This window comes from Mycteria americana, chromosome 2, assembly GCF_035582795.1.
Source record: "Mycteria americana isolate JAX WOST 10 ecotype Jacksonville Zoo and Gardens chromosome 2, USCA_MyAme_1.0, whole genome shotgun sequence".
NCBI classification, from domain to species: Eukaryota; Metazoa; Chordata; class Aves; order Ciconiiformes; family Ciconiidae; genus Mycteria; species Mycteria americana.
The window spans coordinates 118021773-118040301 of NC_134366.1; the positions used below are offsets into that span (position 1 = coordinate 118021773).

Below are 18529 nucleotides of genomic sequence, written 5' to 3' on the forward strand. Positions count from 1 at the left end.
GATATAAGGCCTAGCTTACTCACTGTGCATCTTTACTGTATCAAGGTTTCAGAATCTTTCTGAATCCATGGGCAAAAAATTGAAACTCATTTGCAATCATGTTAATAGAATCCAAGTTATTTGTTTTAAAGAAACCAAGGTTTTCCATTACCTCATCAAAGCTTAAATGTTTGAAGAAAGCATTAACTAATACCATCCCATTCCATAGTTTAAAGGATGCCTCAGCATTTTAAAGAGAAGTTCTGTATTTTTTGTCCAGTGGTACTGTTCGTGTAAATTCATTTACTTAGCTGCTGGGCTTTTTTTATTCCCTCAAATAACCATCAATTCCCCATTAATTTAGACTTAACTGCCATTTTTTCCTAAAAAATGTAACCTAGTAACTTGATATACTTCAAGCTTTTTCTTTACATTTTCTTCTCATGGTGATGTTTTCCTTAGTTCTTGTATAGTTCTCATTCATGCCCAAAGTATCACTGACTAACACCAAATAAATTGCCTGAGACCTTTTATCTCTTGCTTCTTCTCTGTTTTCACCTCTCATGGTTATGAATTTTTAAATGACTGGCTGGCTGTTCATAGGTCTTGGGGCAGTTGAGAAGAGAACTTTTCAGAAAAATAAGAAAATATTTTGTTTCACTTAGTGGTCAGAAGTGGAAATTATTATTTGTTTGAGACGGATAGTGAAGAGGAAGAGGAAGAGGAGAAAAAAGAAGAGGAAGAGCCTCGAAAAAAATCTGCATTTCAGGTACTTTATGGTAATTTGCTTTCTAGTTGACATCTGGAAAAAAATGTAGGCTTTTCATAACACAGGCACATATGTTAAAGCAGCCAGCGCATCTAAAGTAGACCTGAAAAGTATGGAAATGAAATTTCTTGCCAATTTAAAATGCAAGTTTGCCTGTTTTAAGCATTGCCAAATTCCTACAGGAACTATAGCGAAATCATATCTTCATTCACTTATGCCTGAGGAAAACAAAAATACAAAAACAAAGGTAAAGAAGCTGAGCTTTATTTTTTCTGCATTGCGGTAAAGTCAAGTAAGGAAGCTGACTTGCCTCCGGCACTGCTGTACACCACTTCAGTGGTTTTCTGGTTTTGAGTAGACATTATCATTCCATGAAGAAATGATCCCCAAAATAAGCAACTTTTCATGGAAAAGAATACATACTTAAAAAAAAAAAATATTTTTTTATTATTGATCCTAGTGGACCAGAGAAATATATCATTGGGTTATAAAGAGCTTAACATTTAAAATTACAAAAGGAGACCACATCACTTTCTCTCCTTTCTTTTTCAGGATAATATTAATTAATACATTTGCATTTTAAGTAACAGACTGTCTTGAAGTAAGAAGATATTGTAATGTTAAAAAGATAGCTGAAGTTTCCTAACTGGGCTCCTACATATAGACTGGTTGATTTGGACAATACCAGGTGTTGAATCCATTGGCTAAAACGAAGAACTTGGGTGAAGAAGTTAGTGAAATACTCATGCATATAGGATTGCTTTAATCTTCATAAGATTAAAGTTTTACTTGTTGAAGAATTTTCAGAAATGCCACAGAATTTTTTCAGGTCTGTGACTTTAAAAGCTTAAGCAAATGGGTAGCTTTTTGCAGATGAGTATTCCCATCCGGGTGCAAGTTCACGTCACTGCAGAACTGGTGCATTACTGAAAGCCCAGCCCAAGCAAGAGCAAGAAACTGCCTCCATGCTCTTCTATTCCTTATGCCAGTAGCTTTCAAACAAAGCTTCCCAGATGACATTACTGAATTACAAGAAGAAATATTTTGTTTAATTCATTGCTAAAATGTGTCTTTATTTTATATACGTACATTACATTACCAACTGATTACATTTGTTAAACTGCCTGCATGATAATGACACAGAAAGATTTTTTCCTGACCTTAAAAAAGGCAAAACAAATCTGGATGAAAAATAATGTGATAAGTAAGTTTTATTTTCTACTATTTACACTATTTTTTGTATATTTTGTACTTGACTCACCTTGGACCATAAAAATGGCTCATGAATTTCTAGGTCATTTTTCTTTCTGGTTTTCATGCAGGTATAGAGGAAAGTTTGCATTCTTGTTTCTGCTGATTTTTTAAAAAATTGGTGACAACATTTTGTTGAGATGTGCTGGTGCCAAGCACTGAGATTTTAAAGAGTTCTAAACTTGAGGTCAGAAGCTAATAAGATTCTTTCATTTACTCTGGGTTTTGGGGTTTTTGTTCATTTGGTCTTATTTTTTAAATCTCAGTCCTGAAACTATTAATCTGAGGATGGAGGATCTGGTCTTTATTTCAAAATTCTGGTCAGACATTCTGTATAGGTGGCCAATTCTGCAATATGTGCAACTTGAAGATGTTGGATGGCTTTATGTAGGAGGGGAGTTGTGTAGAACAGAAAATTGGTTTTGTTTATGAAAAGCTTGTTCATCATTTAGTCGTCATACCTTATTTGCCTTCCATCACCATGCACATGGTCTTAATAAAAATACTGGCAAAGTGAACTTGTCTGTTGTAGAGCCTGCTAAAGAATTATTTTTAATTGTTGATTTTTCTTTTAGTTTAAATTGTGTGCAATAGTCACTTCAAGGGTTAACTTGGAAATTTTATTTATTAGAGAATGCAGGCAGTTAAGAATCATCTTACTGAAATTTTATTGTGAACATCACAAATGATCTTTTTTCATATTGGAATCTATGAATATAAATTCGTTCTTAATCTAGATACAATCATTCAGTAGATACTTTTTATTAATATTTTCTTGTTTTCTACTAATTGCTCTTGCTTTGTCCTTCTTTATAGAGAGCTATTGGGAAATTTGCTTCAGCCATTTTAGCCTTGCCAAAGTCTGTCATTAAACTACCCAAAACTATTCTTCAGTATTTAATCAAAGCAGCAAAGGTACTTGACATTTTGTGAGTGCTCGGTATGTGACCCATCCCATAGTTCCTGATGTAATGTATAGCTCTGTCCTCGTCTGCATTTTTCCTCTTATGTGAATGATTAAAAACAATAATAACAGCCAAAGCTTCATTCCTAGTAAATGCAATACATTTCATACTTTTGGAGTGGCCAAGCCACAAGAAAAGTGGTCTATCTTTTTTTAAGTAAGTGCAACCCCGGAGAGAAAATGCAGACCCAAATTCTCATTTTCTTCTGATGCTGCTATACAAGATGGTCACATCATGTTGCATGAATCTTACGGACACTGTGGTAATTGATCTCAGAAAGCTGGTAAAAGGTTTGTAAAAAACACATTCTGCTCCAAACCCTTTTTTAGCTCTCTACTTTTCTGGCCTTCATCATCATAAAAAAGATTTCTGCATCTTCTTTCTCGTCCTCCTTGAATACATTTAGCATTTCCTACCTTTGAGCACTGTGTATCATTTTACACTCCATATATGTAACATGATATTTGTAAGGAGTGAGCGTTACAGGTTGAGTGTACCAGCTCCAAAGCCTAAAAGATACTGCATTTAAAGGTTGTCCAGTGGTAAAAATCTAAAGTAATACCTATGTGTGCACCCAGTGAGTTCTTAAAATACCCACTGCTTAGCATAAGTAATTACATTAAATTTATTAATCAAATGCCCTTTCTTCATTCTAATCTTCTACCCTCTTCCAAGTCTGCCTTTTACCTCTAATTTCGTTATTCGCACTATGACTGTGGCTAGCGTACAGTTTCTCAGCTAACTGTTCAATAGCAGATGTTGACAGTTTCTGACTTTCGGTAAGTAATACAGTATTACTTCGCTGAAGTATCACCTGTCCCCAGATCACCTTCATCAGAAAACACCTATTTCAAAGCAAAGAGAAACCAGTGCCTCTGACCCCACACATTTTCTCATGTGGTGCTTGTTTTGGAAAAGTCAGACATATAAAAATAAATGTACGGACCTTGAGAGATTTGGAAGATGACCTTCTTATTAACAGTACCAAAATAATTTCCTCTCCGTTGTTGTATACATTCACAAAACAGGACAAAGTATTTTTCCCTTTTAAATTCATTTAAAGTCAGTTTGACAGTTTTAGAAAATTGCTTTTAATGTCCCAAAGCAATTTGTGTGTACAAATTTTAAAAATATAAATAAACCGAGTAGAAGTTTCACCATTCTGTCCTATGAGGGGCAGTTCCAGCTTCACTGAGATACACGTGTGTTGTCGTCATTGTCTGCATGTTTGTCTTGTGAATTAACAGAGCTGTTTTGTAACTGTGCTTTACTTTCACCCTCATGCCTGCATCTGTGTGCTTCCCTGCCCTGTCTCTGTTACCAGCCTGTGTTGCTTAGAAATAGAAGACAATGCAGTGCCAATTGAAGATGATTATCATTTTTCAATGAAAACCATAAAAGGAACAAAAGAACATCTTTTGTCCTAAAGAGTTGTGGAGAAGATACAGTTACTTTAGTTTCCGTTATTCACATTTTATGTCGTATAGGGAAAAAAGATATGAGTGTTGCTGCTTTTTTTCTGTAACCTTCCTTCACAGCTTGAGCAGAATTATTCAAAAAGTTACTTTTGAGTAACTTCTTTTTACTTTTTTTTTCCACTGCATTTATGAATATTTGGGGCCAATTCCATGCTTCATGTAGTCATACAGGTCAACAGACTGTTGATCTGAGTAAGTGCTGTGAGCAGGATTTGGCCCCATAAAATCCCCTTGATATATAGGTAAGTATTACTGTCTTCATTTTACAACTGGAAAAACAGTAGCAGAAAGATTCATAAGTGACTTATCTGAAGCAACAAAGGGAGCCATTGTCAAAATCAGGATGAAAATTGAGGAATTTCTGACTGCCAGGTTTGGGACTGTGCGTAGATAGCAAATCTGTAAGTGTTCCACTGGGATCTGCAGAGGGAAAAAAAATACCTAAAGTATGAAAAATGTACAAGCACAAATACCTGTACTGAGATATCACTACATCTTTTGATGCTTTAGTTAGTTAATTGCAGCACTTTCTCTTAAATTTTCCATTACTCTGCATCTTGCCTGTAAAATGATAAAGTAGAAATACAGAATTAAATGGAGGGATTCAGGTGAAGCAGCCCATATGCACAACAGGGTATTAATTCCCAAAGTTCAGAGCATGAATTTTTGTGGGTTCTAATGAAACTTGGTTCACCCACAAATGTTTTCACATTTGGTTTTATGCTTGCAGAAATAGCACACGAAAACTCAGCAGATCTGCAGGGGAGGTGTTTGATTTGGGATTCAAAATATTTCCTTATCCCTGCAGATCTGAATGCATTTACTCAAATGATATAGTCCTGCTTTGGGTTATTCTATGGCTTACTCTCAAAACATGAAGAACCTTGAAATAAATAAGTTTGTTCCTTCCAGTTTGTTTATCAGGCCTGGATTACTGACCCTAAAACAGCACTACGACAGAGGCGCAAAGAGAAGAAAAGTTTTGGGAAAGAGGAGAAGCGAAGGCGAAAAGGATCTGGGGATGGTAGGTAGACTTCTGAATTTTAAAAGAAGGTACTGTGAACTCGGCTGCCTGTTGTTCCTGGTAGTGAAAGGCAGCTGAGTTTTAGAAGGCAAGTGCTCTCGGTTCTGGCTAGGAACTGGAAAAATGAGTTTGCCTTTGGCTGGCTGTCTCTCCCTGCCGCAGCCCATGACAAGGCCAGCCGTAGCTATGTCCTTGCGTTCTACACAATGCACATTGGGGGAGATAAAGGAGAAGAGAGGATATACATGTTTTGCATGGAATCGCAAGACACACGCCCAGAACTTTTGCCAAATAGGAAGACTCAACACGTTGCAGAAAACATCAGTTATATGAAAACTTTTGTGGAAGTAGGGTACTTGCAAGAGAAAGCCATACCCCTGTAAAGGCGTAACTTTATAAAGCCAATAACCTGGTAGTTAACAGCATTTCTCCAGAATATGGGAGTGTAAATGCCAGGTGTTTGGCCAGAATTAGGCAGAGCAAGGACATTACCCTTTCACTCCCTCACCTCATAAAAAGGTTTGTCTTACTCTCCAGGTTTTTCTAGGGCTGCTCAAAGTCTCTCATTTTGATGATAAATTCATGTGTATTCCCAGGGAAGGTTTTGCATGTGACAGACTTATGTTTTGTGTTGAACAACTATTTCATGAGGAAGTTCCTGAAGAGCTGTAGTTCAAGCGGAGCTGTAAGAAAAATTCAGTTAAATAGCCACATATTATTTCTTTTTGCCACATTTCCTATATTATTCCCTAAAAAAGCTTGAGTTGATACATGGGGAAGAATATCAAGAAATGTTTTTCACTTTCCATGTTGTACTCACTGAGGAACCCAAATATCCATGAACCCCTAAATTCACAGTGAATTCAGCAGGTAGCAAAAGGAAACATACAAATGTTAATAGGGTTTTACTGGCACTGTAAAATCATTCATGCCTCTGAAAAAAATTAGTTTATAAGTGTTTCGTATCTCTTCATCTTTTGCTCCTTTTTTAAACAAGAAAAGAAAATGGAAATTCAGAAGCTTTTCTGGTCGGTATAGATGGGGAAGAGGGGTGCCCATTCAGGCTAAATCAGCTGGACTTTTCCTCCATTTGGCATCTTCACCCATTGAAAAGAGGGAGCTTTATAATTTGACTGCGGCCACTGAAGCTGTAGGTGCCGTTATTGGGTATTAGATAGAAGGAGAGCCATTCGTCTGTCCTTCAGTTCTGCCTGCGACTCTACGTCACTCTTCTGCTACAGGCCTAAATAAAAGCACGTAGTAGTTTCAAACCAACTCTGCTGCTTCATTCCAACCTGAAGGTCCTACTCAATTCATTCGGGTTTGCTGGGTCAGAGGCAGGAGAAGGTCAGACCACTGATCAGGTTGCCCTTTGCGGAAGCTGAAGAAATGAGCTCAAGTGTGGGTCAGCGGAAGGGGAGGCTGCTGAGGGTGGAAGCGGTGTGACTGAGAAATTGCCTGGATTTACACCAACAGATGATCTTGCTCAGCAGCCTATCTAGTAAGAAAATGCCACTGCAAATTACAAGAGGGGGGTGGTGAACACCTCTGAACCTCACATGGTGAACACCATGAACACCTTCGCTGACAGGGTTGTCCCCTCACTTGAGTCCCTTATGAATGGAAATGTGCTTTCTTTTAAAGTGGTAGGTGAGGAAGCAGTCACTACTGCTTAGCCACTGTAGCATTTTCTAGCCTGAATGGCATTTACACCCGCACTTCTATAGGTGTAACACCCACCTTTTCGCTCACTGTTTTCAATAGGTGGTACTGATGCGGACTGTGAAGACAGTGAAGAGGAACCTGTCAAGAAGAAATCTGATGGACCAGGTATGAAGGCAGAAAGGGGGTTTCTCTGCTGTTACAACGCAGTTGTGACCGGTAGCGTAAGCAGCTTATCACAGAGACAGTGTTGCACTGATCCCAGGCTTGCGTAAAAGCCACAAAATCCGCTCTAACCTGTGCAGTGAGAACTTCCTAGCTACTTTCTGGTTTTCAATTGCAAGATTTACAAGTCCTGAGCATAGGAACTTCTACTCCTGGACTATTAGCTACTGCACTCATTCTCTACACGCTTTAGGAAATACATCTGCAGGCTCAGACTTGATCGCTTGCTGTATATTTTACTTACAGAACAACTTACACCTAAGCCTAGCTTCCAGTCCTGATTGTGTACAGCCCTGAGTTAAAATCTCCATTGATTTGAATGTCTGAAATGTTATTATTAGCAGAAAGACCTTGTGCTTTTTCACATTATATTAACCTTGTGTTTTAGCAAGGTTAATATAATGCTTTCGTCTGGTACTCACCCATTCAGCAAGGTGCAATAATCTCCTCTAAAAAAACCAGGATTTTCCCGATCTTACCCGTTCTCATTCATAAGCAGACTTAAGGATGCTCTGCACAACAGAAGAAGTACCAGCAGGTTGCAAGATCTTGCCCATATTGCAAATTTCCTACAAAGAAGTGTAATAGATCATAGATCTAAGCTTGGCTCTTTTTGTTTGTCACTGGAGTAAAAGAAGAAAACACACTGTCCTCTTAAGTCTTCATTGTGGCTTACCTTGAGTGAGACTGTCTTCAAAAGCTATTTTTCTTCTCTATTTAAAATTGGTTCCCACAGTTCCAGTTAGAATTGTATCCCTGGGTGAGCCACAGGGTAGAAGATGGTACAAGGATGTGGGAGATGTCATTTCTTTCTCACAAGAGCAGTGGTCTCAAATAAATGAGTTGTGTTGCTATAGAGGTTTTTTGGTGGGGTTTTGGGGGCTTTTTTATTTGTTACTTACTGGTGATGCAGTTACCTGTGTTAAAACACTGAAGTGAATCACTCAAATGCATCCCTAGGGAAATATTGTTGGTGCTACACAGGAGTTAGGGAAAGAGGAGGAGGTTAATAAATAATTTATATTGGAAATAGTCAATTTAAGGTGCTTTATATTTTCATCGAAATACTTTGACCATTCCTAGGTAAAAGTTATTAAAGAAGATGGTTGGAAAAATTAGACGGTAATTGTTAATGAAGCATTAGCATCATTATTAACCTTAGATCAAAACCTGTCTCACACTCTCAGGCAGAGAGGAGCCTTCTCTGCATTTGACCTTTTAAGTTAGAATAACAGTCTCTGCAGAAAATAAAAATTTGTTTCCCTTTCTGAAGATGTTTAGATGCAATCAATCCCCAAAAGATTATTTTTAAAAAGTTTTGGAGAACAGCAAAGCTGCCAGAACAGCTACAGCATCATTAAAAATGTATACTAAATCACCTCCATCCCAGAGAGAAAAATGACCTTTCAGATTAGACTGGAAGTGCTTGGCAAAGCAGTGTGGTGAGACTATGGCATGCCAGTAGTGGTCAATAATAAAGATAATTTTAACCTGAGAGCTGTGATTCTCCTGAAGTCAGTAGCAGAAATTAAATATTAGAGGGAAAGAGTGTGGGTTAAAAAAGAACATTTATATGTTGTATATTTTTGTGTATGAGTGCTACATTTTCTTTTAACCTATTCATAATATTATCTGGAATTCAAAGGAAATGAATGCTCCTTAAAGTAGAAACAGACTTACATTTGATTTCCAATGGCAAGATTTCCTTAGCTTCAAGACCTGCACGTTGAAATATGAGTGAATAAAATTTAAGTAGATAAATCATAAAATATCTCCAATTCTAAATGACATAGAAAAAGCCTGAAAAAAAGGGCAGAATATTATTGAAATTATTATATGACCAAGTGAAGGGCGCTAAATGCTTTTACGTTCAGAGATACCAGACCAGTTCCGTGGCATTGCTCAGGGAAATGGTACATACTGCCCTTTCAGCATCCACCTTACAGGAATGTCCCACTACTGGGTTTTTTCCTTCATTTCTCTCCACGCGAATGTGCATACAACCCTGCATGCACACCCAGAGACACACGCATGTTGCTCCACAGGAAATCTTTTGCTTTATTGTAGCGTTTGCTCCTTTGCATTCTTTGTAAGGAGCGAATGTGCACTCCACAAAGTTTTGCGTGCCATCTTGTGGTACAGCTAAGAAGTGAGGCTGTTGAATGCATCATGCTTTAGCACATAGGTTGGCTCCTTAGTATCTACTTCAAACATTTTGTCCCTGTGCGGCAGATTATTGGCAGTTTTCTATTATTTCTTAGGCCGGTTACTGTAAAATTGATCTTTATAGCTAGTGCTCTGGGATTTGCAACCTAGCAGGGACAAGTAGCTCTGGAACTGGCTAGTTGGAAAGAAATTTTTTAGGATTTGTGTAACACGATTTAAGAACTGTAGTGTGGTGTGTATGTTTGGGAGTGGAAGAAAAATAAGCTGAAAGTGCTGCTTTTTGGTTGAGAAATGCAGTTGCTAATTTAGCATTAAAGGAACTACTTTAGCATTTAGGAACCTTAGCATTTAGGAACTACTTTAGCATTTAGGACCTACTGAAATGAGAAATTAACTTGAGACAGCTGCGTTGAGCAAAATAAAGCTACTATTGTTGGTATAAACCCATAAGCCTTATTCATGGGAGAATGTACTGCTTTGGCAAAATGGTGCAAGAGTAATGTTTTATAAATAATTTATATGATTTGTGTTAGTTGGGCTAGCTGATCTGAGATCCCTGATGCCACAGTCCAGCCTGTTTAAAAAAGGAGAGGCTTTGGAAACAGGAAAAGCAAAGAGGTGTGTTTAGGTGGTTGGAAAACTGGGAGAGATTCAAAGACTGTTTAGGCAGGTTAGACTTTCAAACTCAGCTAAGCAAGGCTCACGCACAAAAGGCAAACTCTGTGCAGAGACAAGCGCGCACGAGTAAGCAGACAGGTAAGAGGCTCAGCTCAACGCGCTGGCTGAGCGGCTGTTGGGATCACGGGTGCTGGGGATGTTGAATAGCTCTCAGGAGATGTCCAAATCTTTGGGTTTCATTTTGCAGACCTGTGCCTACAGCGTCTCTCTAGAATCAGGGACTGTTTATATGACTAGCGATTGCAGCACCAGGGAGTTACGGGGTGGAAAAGGGATTCCAGATGATAAGCCTAGACATACAGGCAGGAAAATGGCCCAGACAGCCAAAAGGCCTCCAGCCATCTTCAGAGATTCCTTACTATGACAGGGTCTTGCAGCCTGGATTATTATTATTAGACAATAAAGGAAAAATGAGTCTAACTCCAAGCAGAAATACAATGAGATATTTGCGTTCATTAACTCTGTTGCTTTTCCTCTTCCTTAGATAACATCATCAAGAGGATATTTAATATCTTGAAGTTCACTTGGGTCCTTTTCCTGGCAACACTAGACAGTTTTACGGCTTGGCTTAATTCCATTTCAAGAGAACACATCGATATCTCCACTGTGCTAAGAATCGAGCGCTGTATGCTGACCAGGGAGATTAAGAAGGTAACGCCTTTGGTCTTCTTTGTCTGCTAATGCCGTTTCCAACTCAGTGAAAAATGAAAGGTTGTCCTTTCAGGTCACTGTGTTAAGGAGAAAAATAATAAAATCTCACTTATACATGCATTTTAAAAATAGATCTGGACTCTTTTACAGCTTGCTGTTTTATAAATATATAAATAATAAATTACTTGATTTATTATCTAGACACAAAACAAATTATTGGAAAAATAATTCTTTGAGAGGTTGATATAGGGATTTGGCTGAACCTCTCCTGGAATAAAGGGTGGTTTTGAGGGGACAGGATAGATGCAAGTAGAGAGGAGAAGGCATGGCATTTTAAACAGCTCAAAAACTACCTCAGTCTGCATATTTCAGTCTGTTTGTAGACCAACTTGCCTTGAAAATGACTGACAACATAGAGGCATAATTTTCTTCACTCACAATGAAGCTATGTGGTCTTCCACAAACTAATTATGTTTTAGTAAAGCCCATTATTATCAAAGATTAATGTTGATAGTGTAACTAGAAATGTATTTGGATCTTCAAAATGCAAGTAGGTAATACCTTGAAGTTGGATAAAGCTCTCGTTTTAAGCACGGGTATTTTTATGTATAGTCACTAGCTACCCCACTATTCCTGGAAACTTGGCATAGAAGCCTCATTTTTAGTTCTTTCCAGTTTTTTTTAAAAGCTGCAGTCTGTCTCAGAGATGAATGGGTTGGCAAGGTCAACAACACATTAGTACTCTTGACCTTAATAAAGCCCCGTATTGCCCAGCCACTGTCGACATCTGCCGGCACAATAAGCAGGCTGCCCACGACCGCAGGAGGTTCAAGAGGCAGGCTTTCCTGGTAAGAGGGAACCTGTACCCAGTCTGGCCGGGAGGCACTGAGCACGAAGAGAGGGCTGCTTCAGTATTAGTGTTTAGTTACTGTTACTTTCCCCAAGGTGTCCAATAGTAAGTGGATAATAAGAATAATAATAGCAAATAAATGAATAAATAAATAAATAACCAAAAGAGAGCAAAAGAAACGTGGCATATTCAGAGTAAATCCTTCTTTTGAATATATCCCAGCTTGTGGCAATGGATGGTTTAGGGCACCCTAAACCAGAAATGGCATCTGGGTCATTATTTTTAATAGTACCAACGAATCTATATTCTTGGAGTTTGGCTAGTCCCTTCTTAATCTATTTTTAATGTTGGCTTCCAGAAGATCCTACAATATGGAGTTCTGTAGTGTCATTCCATATGGCGTGCTTAAGAGTACGTCCTCCCATTCATTTTAAACCCACTTCCTGATCATTTTGGGGTCTCCTGTAGATCAGAGATGTATTCCATTTTTCTCTACTATACCTGATTGTATAAATCTGCATGGAGTCTTCTCCTCAGTCATTCTCTTCCTAGTTAAAAAGTCCCTTTCTTTTTAGCCTCTCTTCACATGGAATCCATCCAGTGCCTCTGATCATCTTTATTGTCCTTCTTCATACGATTTCCAGTTTTAATATGGCATTATTAAGACTGGATGACCAGAACTACACATTGTTTTCAAGGTGTGGGTAAATCACAGATTTATAGAGGAGTATGATGTGTTTTCTTTTGCTTTCCTAGTAAGATCTAACAGTCAGGCTCCTTTGATTTTTAGTGAATGCTGCCTATTTTCAGGGGACTACACACTCTGAGTCCAAGACCTTTAAGGCTAACAAAAGCTGACAGAAAGTCTGTCATTATGTATATACAGTTTAGGTTATTTTTCCCATTGCATTTCTTGCCATTTTTTACCAAGTCACTCAGTTTTATCAAGTTCTTCAGTAGTACTTCAGCCAACTTTACACTTGAATATTCCAGATAATTTTTTTTTCATCTGCAAACTTTATCACATCACTATTCTCCTCCTTACATGGATTATTTCTGAAAATGCTGGACAGTAAAACTCCTTTGGGGAACCAGTCAATGACCTTCTTCCTTTGTAAAGAAAAAACGTTTGTTTGTGCCCTTTGTCTCCGGTCTTTTAATGGAGGATAAATACAAGAGATAGATGTAGTCTGCTTTAGTTCATGACTGCTTAATTTCTTACAAGGATCACTCAGGATCACTCCTGAAGCCATGCTTAAGGATTGGTGTTGCCTTCTCTTCCCCTGGCACTGTTTCATCCATTGGTTCCTGCAGAACTCTTGGGTGAGCACCTTCCACTCAGTGCTCAGTTTATTGTTTTGTTCTCAGACTTGTCTTTTATAAAATAATTACTCCAGTCATTCCATGGGATTCAAGTTATTCCACTGGGAATGTCAGTGACTTTCTGCAGTGAAAAGGGATGGAAAAAATTCAGTCTTTTCTTGTCCTGTTGCCATAACTCCTTTACACCTCCTTATGCCTTGATCACCTGTTGATACCCTGGCTTTCTGGCAGCTGATTCTTATGATATTCTTGAAAATGTTTTTGTTATCAGGGTTTTTTTATTTTTATTTTAGCAAGTTATTCCTCAGCATCTCTTGTAGTCTAATTCGCTGAAGTTTTACATTTAACTCTAGAAAGTTCATTCTTGTTTGGTTTTCCTCATGACTTTCACTTCTTGAAGGATGTCTTCTTGCTTCTTCCTCCTGGTCTTTTCCATACTGGTGACTTGTGTGTGTGTGTGTGTGCAGGCTCTTTCATAACGTTTACCTATGCTACATGAGTACATTTGAAAATTAACTTGAGTTATTGTACATTATTATTCTGATGGCACCTTCTGTAATCTTCCTTAATATTTAATAGGCACTAGTGCACTCCTGGTTTGATGGTCAAGAATCGAGCCTTCGTACTATACTTTTTCAATATTAATTGGTTCAAGTCCACCCACAGAGACTCTGTGATAATCCTGGCACAGAATTTACTTAATTTGTTATACTTTATGCTTTTTGACCCATACCACCTCTTTCTCAAGCTTTCTTCCATTCCATCCTTCCTATAAAATTCGTACTGTGATAGTACAGCATTGTAGTGATATTCATTTTTGCCCCAGGTCTCAGAAGTCCCTGCTATTTCAGCATCCTCACTGAAAATCACGTGATTCTTTCTCACTGCCCCTGAGTTTTTAGAGTTTTAACATTTATGCAGAAGCCAGGCTAACTGCCTTTTTATGGCCATTACTTATTTGGGACCTTATTTTGATCGTCTTTTGCTACCTCTCACCTCAGCTTTATTGAGTTTTTCCTATCCTTTGTTCCCAATAGATTTATTTATTTCAATTTCATGTTGTCAGCAGCCTGATGTTATTTTGATTACAATAGAGCCCATATATCCTTGTATAGGCTGGTATGTCCTGCTTCAATGCTAAATCTTCTGGTACTAGGGGCCCTTCAAAGAATTACCCCCCCCCCAGTCAATAGCTTTAAACTTCAGGATTTTTTCTAGGAACTTTCTCTCCTCTTCTGTGAAATTGGTACCCATGAACACCAGAATCATCAGTTCCTGCATTGCATCCCCAAGTCTGTGTAGCAGCCGCATGCCTGTCATTGTTGCCCAAGAAAGGAGGCTCTTGCTGCAGCCATGATGGTGACACGTTTCTTTGTCCGATGTGGAGTCGGGGACAGTTAACCTGATGTATGAAGTCCCTTTGGTCTCTCTTCCAGCTACAGTAGAACTTGAAATTGAGTCCTCCATCAGTTGTGGGGCACTTTGGCTGTCACAGCTCGTCCTTTATCCCAGGCCTGCAGTCAAGCTAGAATGTAGTGTGTGCCATAATTTCAGAGGCAGGCTGTCATAATGGCACAAACATTTATTACTGTAGAAGCAGCACAGCTTTTATACAAACAAACCTAATTAAAAACCTGAGTTTCAGATTTTGTTCTTAAGATATTTTTCTGACAAAACTTCAGCTTTTGAAAATTTTAGATTTGGGACAGTGTAGAGGACCAGAGTTGAAATACTAGTAACTAATAATATTAGTGAAGGGAATACAGGCAGTATGTTAGACTACTTTTATTATTTTAGCTGGAAAAACTCCTTGCATAAGGCTTCATTATAAGTCAGAAAAATGACTGTTCAAGAATAGCAATCTCCTCTGTCAGTGTATCTTCTGAAGTCAATGCAACTGCTAGTGGAATGAGTTGGATGTGTTTCTGCCTAAGAACAGGCTATAAAATTCTCAGTTTTATTCTTATGACATGCCTTTAGAATTCTGATTGCAATATCATAGCCAGAAAGACTTGATTCTATGCCCAGATCTAGGCTGACAGTTAATAAAACCATCCTTTCATGAACTTGCTTGATCTTGAAGTCACAGAGAAAGAGTAATGGTCTTCAGTGTATTTTTCATGGTTTTCCAGCTGTATCCATAATTCATGAATAAATTCTTTTTTTGGGACACTAATGAAAATCTAGATCAGTTTGTACATTACCTGTTTCTTTTTTTTCTGTTTAAAAAAACCTGCTACTGACCACTACGATATATGATTGTTCTTAGAGTCAGTGAAGCTATCTAAAAGAGATATCTCAAAAGTTGCTGGAGTACAGGTTGAGTCATGGTCTCAGCCCACACCTCATTTTCATGCTGAATGATCTGCGGTCCACCCGGCAGAGTTTTATTGGCTATATATAGCCTGAAACCACTTGCATTGCTCCAGTTTTGCTTGAAAACACACCACTTTGTGCCATGGTAATTTAAGTCAGAATCTGACTTGCACTCTGAAAAGGAACTACCAGTGGGAGGTTATTATTTACTAGGAAGCTGTTTGCACAGTCCTTAATCTGTTCCTTGCCAAATAACAGAAGAAACCAGTTCCTCGAGGAATACACCTCCCTCCTGCCATGTACCTCTACCTCTACTCTCTTCCACAGGGAAACGTTCCAACACGGGAGAGCATCCATATGTATTACCAGAACCACATGATGAAACTTTCTAAGGAGTCAGGACTGGACTCAATTGATAAAAATCTCGGTCAAGCTTCTGGTTTGCAAGCATCTGAAAGAATGGATAGTTTAGATTCAGCAGCTTCTCGTGACAGTATCTCCAGGTATTGATTTAATTTTATTTTGTGAAAGATAGAGGGATCATGCACTAGATATAACTTTAGATAATGTCGAAGTACTGATGAACTTTCTAATCAATGTTGAATCCTCTTTTTGATTTATCCATGCCATTTTAATAGTGAAAACTCTGCTATATGTTACTATTCCTTTACAGTGGTGGACTCAGTTGTTGGCTTAACTCCTTTTCCACTGCATGACTACCCCACTGCTTTCTGTTTCCCCTAGAATTAGTCATTGACAGGGGTTGTGATCTTGTAAAAAGTGATGGAAAGTAAGAGCCTACTGAGGATGCTTATGGGATACTGTTTTAGGAATTCAGGCGTGGACTTTGGGGAAAGATCATTCATTGTGAATATTTTGTCTTTGTAAAATAAATTTTTGTCTGTTGCCCACAAATCAAAAGAGGCTTTGCCTTGAGAGAGATTCTGGATTTGAGAGAACAAAATCCCCCTCTCATACAAACAGGGCAAAGATCATCTGAAGAGCCTGATTTCCTAACTGCTATGATTACAGTCCGGTAGAACTACACAGTCTGTGGATCAAATACCCACACTAGTTCAGGAAAACCACCTTCCTCATTCTTTTCTGAAGATGGATGCCATCAAGTCCCTTGCCAAAACTACTGCATGCTCCTGCTGCTCCATGCACACAGAGGCACACACGTTCACTTCCTTCTCTTACAGAGGCAGCCTGTTCCCACCATGACCCTGGTGTTCTTGACTTTTAAGAGATTGCAGAAATTGTCCAACGTGAGAGGGAGAAGGGAGGGCTTTGGAAATCCAGCTGTTTCATAATCCGTTGCATTCTGCTGTCTCCTGGTCTTCTCTGAAGTGTGGCAGTATCATATTGTGTTTGATACTCCCAGCAAACTCAGTAACTTCTGTGTACAGTAAATTATGCTTAGCTTTTACTAATGACATATGGGTAGATGTTAGCAGACTGAAAATAACAAGGGCTTGTCTTTCTTTCTGATGGTATTGAAAAGCAAGTGTAAGAGAGTGCCTGTGAGTACTATGCTTCAACAAAATATTCACCAAATTGCCCCCCCAGGGTGAGCACTGGCCTTTGAGAGGTTCACTCCAGTAAAATCCAAGCAAATCTTTCTTGGTGGCTAGCTACCCAACTAAGCAACACCTTTCTGTTTTGTCTCAAAGTTTTACAGGAGTCAGATGACGTGAGAAAAACGTAAAGCCAAATTCTATTACCAGCTCACTTGGAGCCACTTGGATATCTGCAGGGCAGAACTTAACTCCACAAAGTTCAGTCTCGCCTAATAGAAAGAATAGTAATATCAGTCCTGCTTTCATTAAATAGTTTTTGGTCACACTGTTTACTATAGATAGAAGTTATCACTATTATACAGCCATGTTAGCAAGAACTTTAACTAGAAGCAAAAGGAAGCCAATTCCAAAATGAATTATAAAAAAGAAAGACAAATCTTGTAATTTTCATGTGTAAATTCTGCCTCTTCGACGAGATAGTATCCAGTGTTGAGCCCCACTTACGTCTTTTTTTTCAGAATAACCACCCATTTGTCACCCTGCTTTGACCATACTTACACATTTAAAATCTGTTTTCAAACTCAAAGAATTCAGTGATTCTGTGGAGCTGCTTTGCAACAGAAAAAGTTAAATCTTTCACATGTGTTACTGTCATCTCCGTTTCCTCAGAAGATGTCACAGAACCTATCAACAAAGGAATAGCAAAGGCAGTATTATGACTGATTTCTCTAATCTCAAATTCTCTTCTGGTAATGAACAATCAAATACTCTTGCACTGAGAGTATTTACAAATTATGCACATCTGCTATAATAATAATGACCTGTAATTAGAGGAAGCAAAAATGAGTCTGTTGATTGAATGATAATGCCATCTGTCTATTGGGGCAGCCTTGCATGTCTCTTCCTGGGATTGCAAAAGTGCTTATGAGCTTTTTTAGAAATGTGAAATGTTTTGAACTTCATGTGAGTTTATTGAGTAATTTTTTTTAATTGCCCAAACAAGAGAAGGGGGCATTTTACATTTCAAAGTAACAATTTCCAGTAAATGTAAAAGCAACTAATTAAATCTAAACCATCCCTGTGATCATGGATCTAGGATTGCAATGGAAAACTTTTGGGAAGGGACAGAGGTTTCTAACCAGCATTCTGGTTATACTTTGGTTGCCCTACACATAATTCTGCAGTGGACATTAGGTCCATGAGTAAGGTAGGCATGTCTGGAAGTACACAGGGATGCAGAAGCACAGAAGCTATTCCATTATAATAATACATATTCCTCAATACTCAGGACGGGAATTACTGTAGGTATCTGCTCAGTGCTCTAAACACTGGATTTCCAGAGAGAACAACCCTCCTGATCAGCTGCAGGAACTGTTCATTTCTTGTGAAGTTCAGGGCTGACCCTTGTAAGTCTTATCCAGGGATGTTGTTCTTACCCTAGATGAAGCTCTAAAAGGAGTTTTGCAGAGTATCCTTTGTGGGATTTTCTCTTTTAGTAAGGTTGTCATTTATTCGCAGTCATTTTTCTGTACAGTAGCTAGAGGTGTAATGAGGTATTCATAATGTAGTTGTTTGGTTTCTCTTTATGTATAAATACTCTCATGTATCCTAAAGGCCAAAGTGCAAAGTTCATATGGGCCAGGAGGAGAAGAGATGGATGTTGATCCTTAAC

General features: G+C 38.4%; 1 protein-coding gene across 1 annotated transcript in view; it reads left to right on the forward strand.

The window, feature by feature from the left end:
- PIEZO2 (piezo type mechanosensitive ion channel component 2) overlaps positions 1-18529 on the forward strand; it is a 321451-nt gene that overhangs the window by 274732 nt on the left and 28190 nt on the right. The window contains exons 32-36 of the mRNA XM_075494355.1: positions 645-748; positions 5355-5466; positions 7231-7296; positions 10682-10848; positions 15665-15840. Coding sequence (XP_075350470.1) covers positions 645-748; positions 5355-5466; positions 7231-7296; positions 10682-10848; positions 15665-15840 — 625 coding nt within the window. The remainder of the gene's footprint in view (positions 1-644; positions 749-5354; positions 5467-7230; positions 7297-10681; positions 10849-15664; positions 15841-18529) is intronic.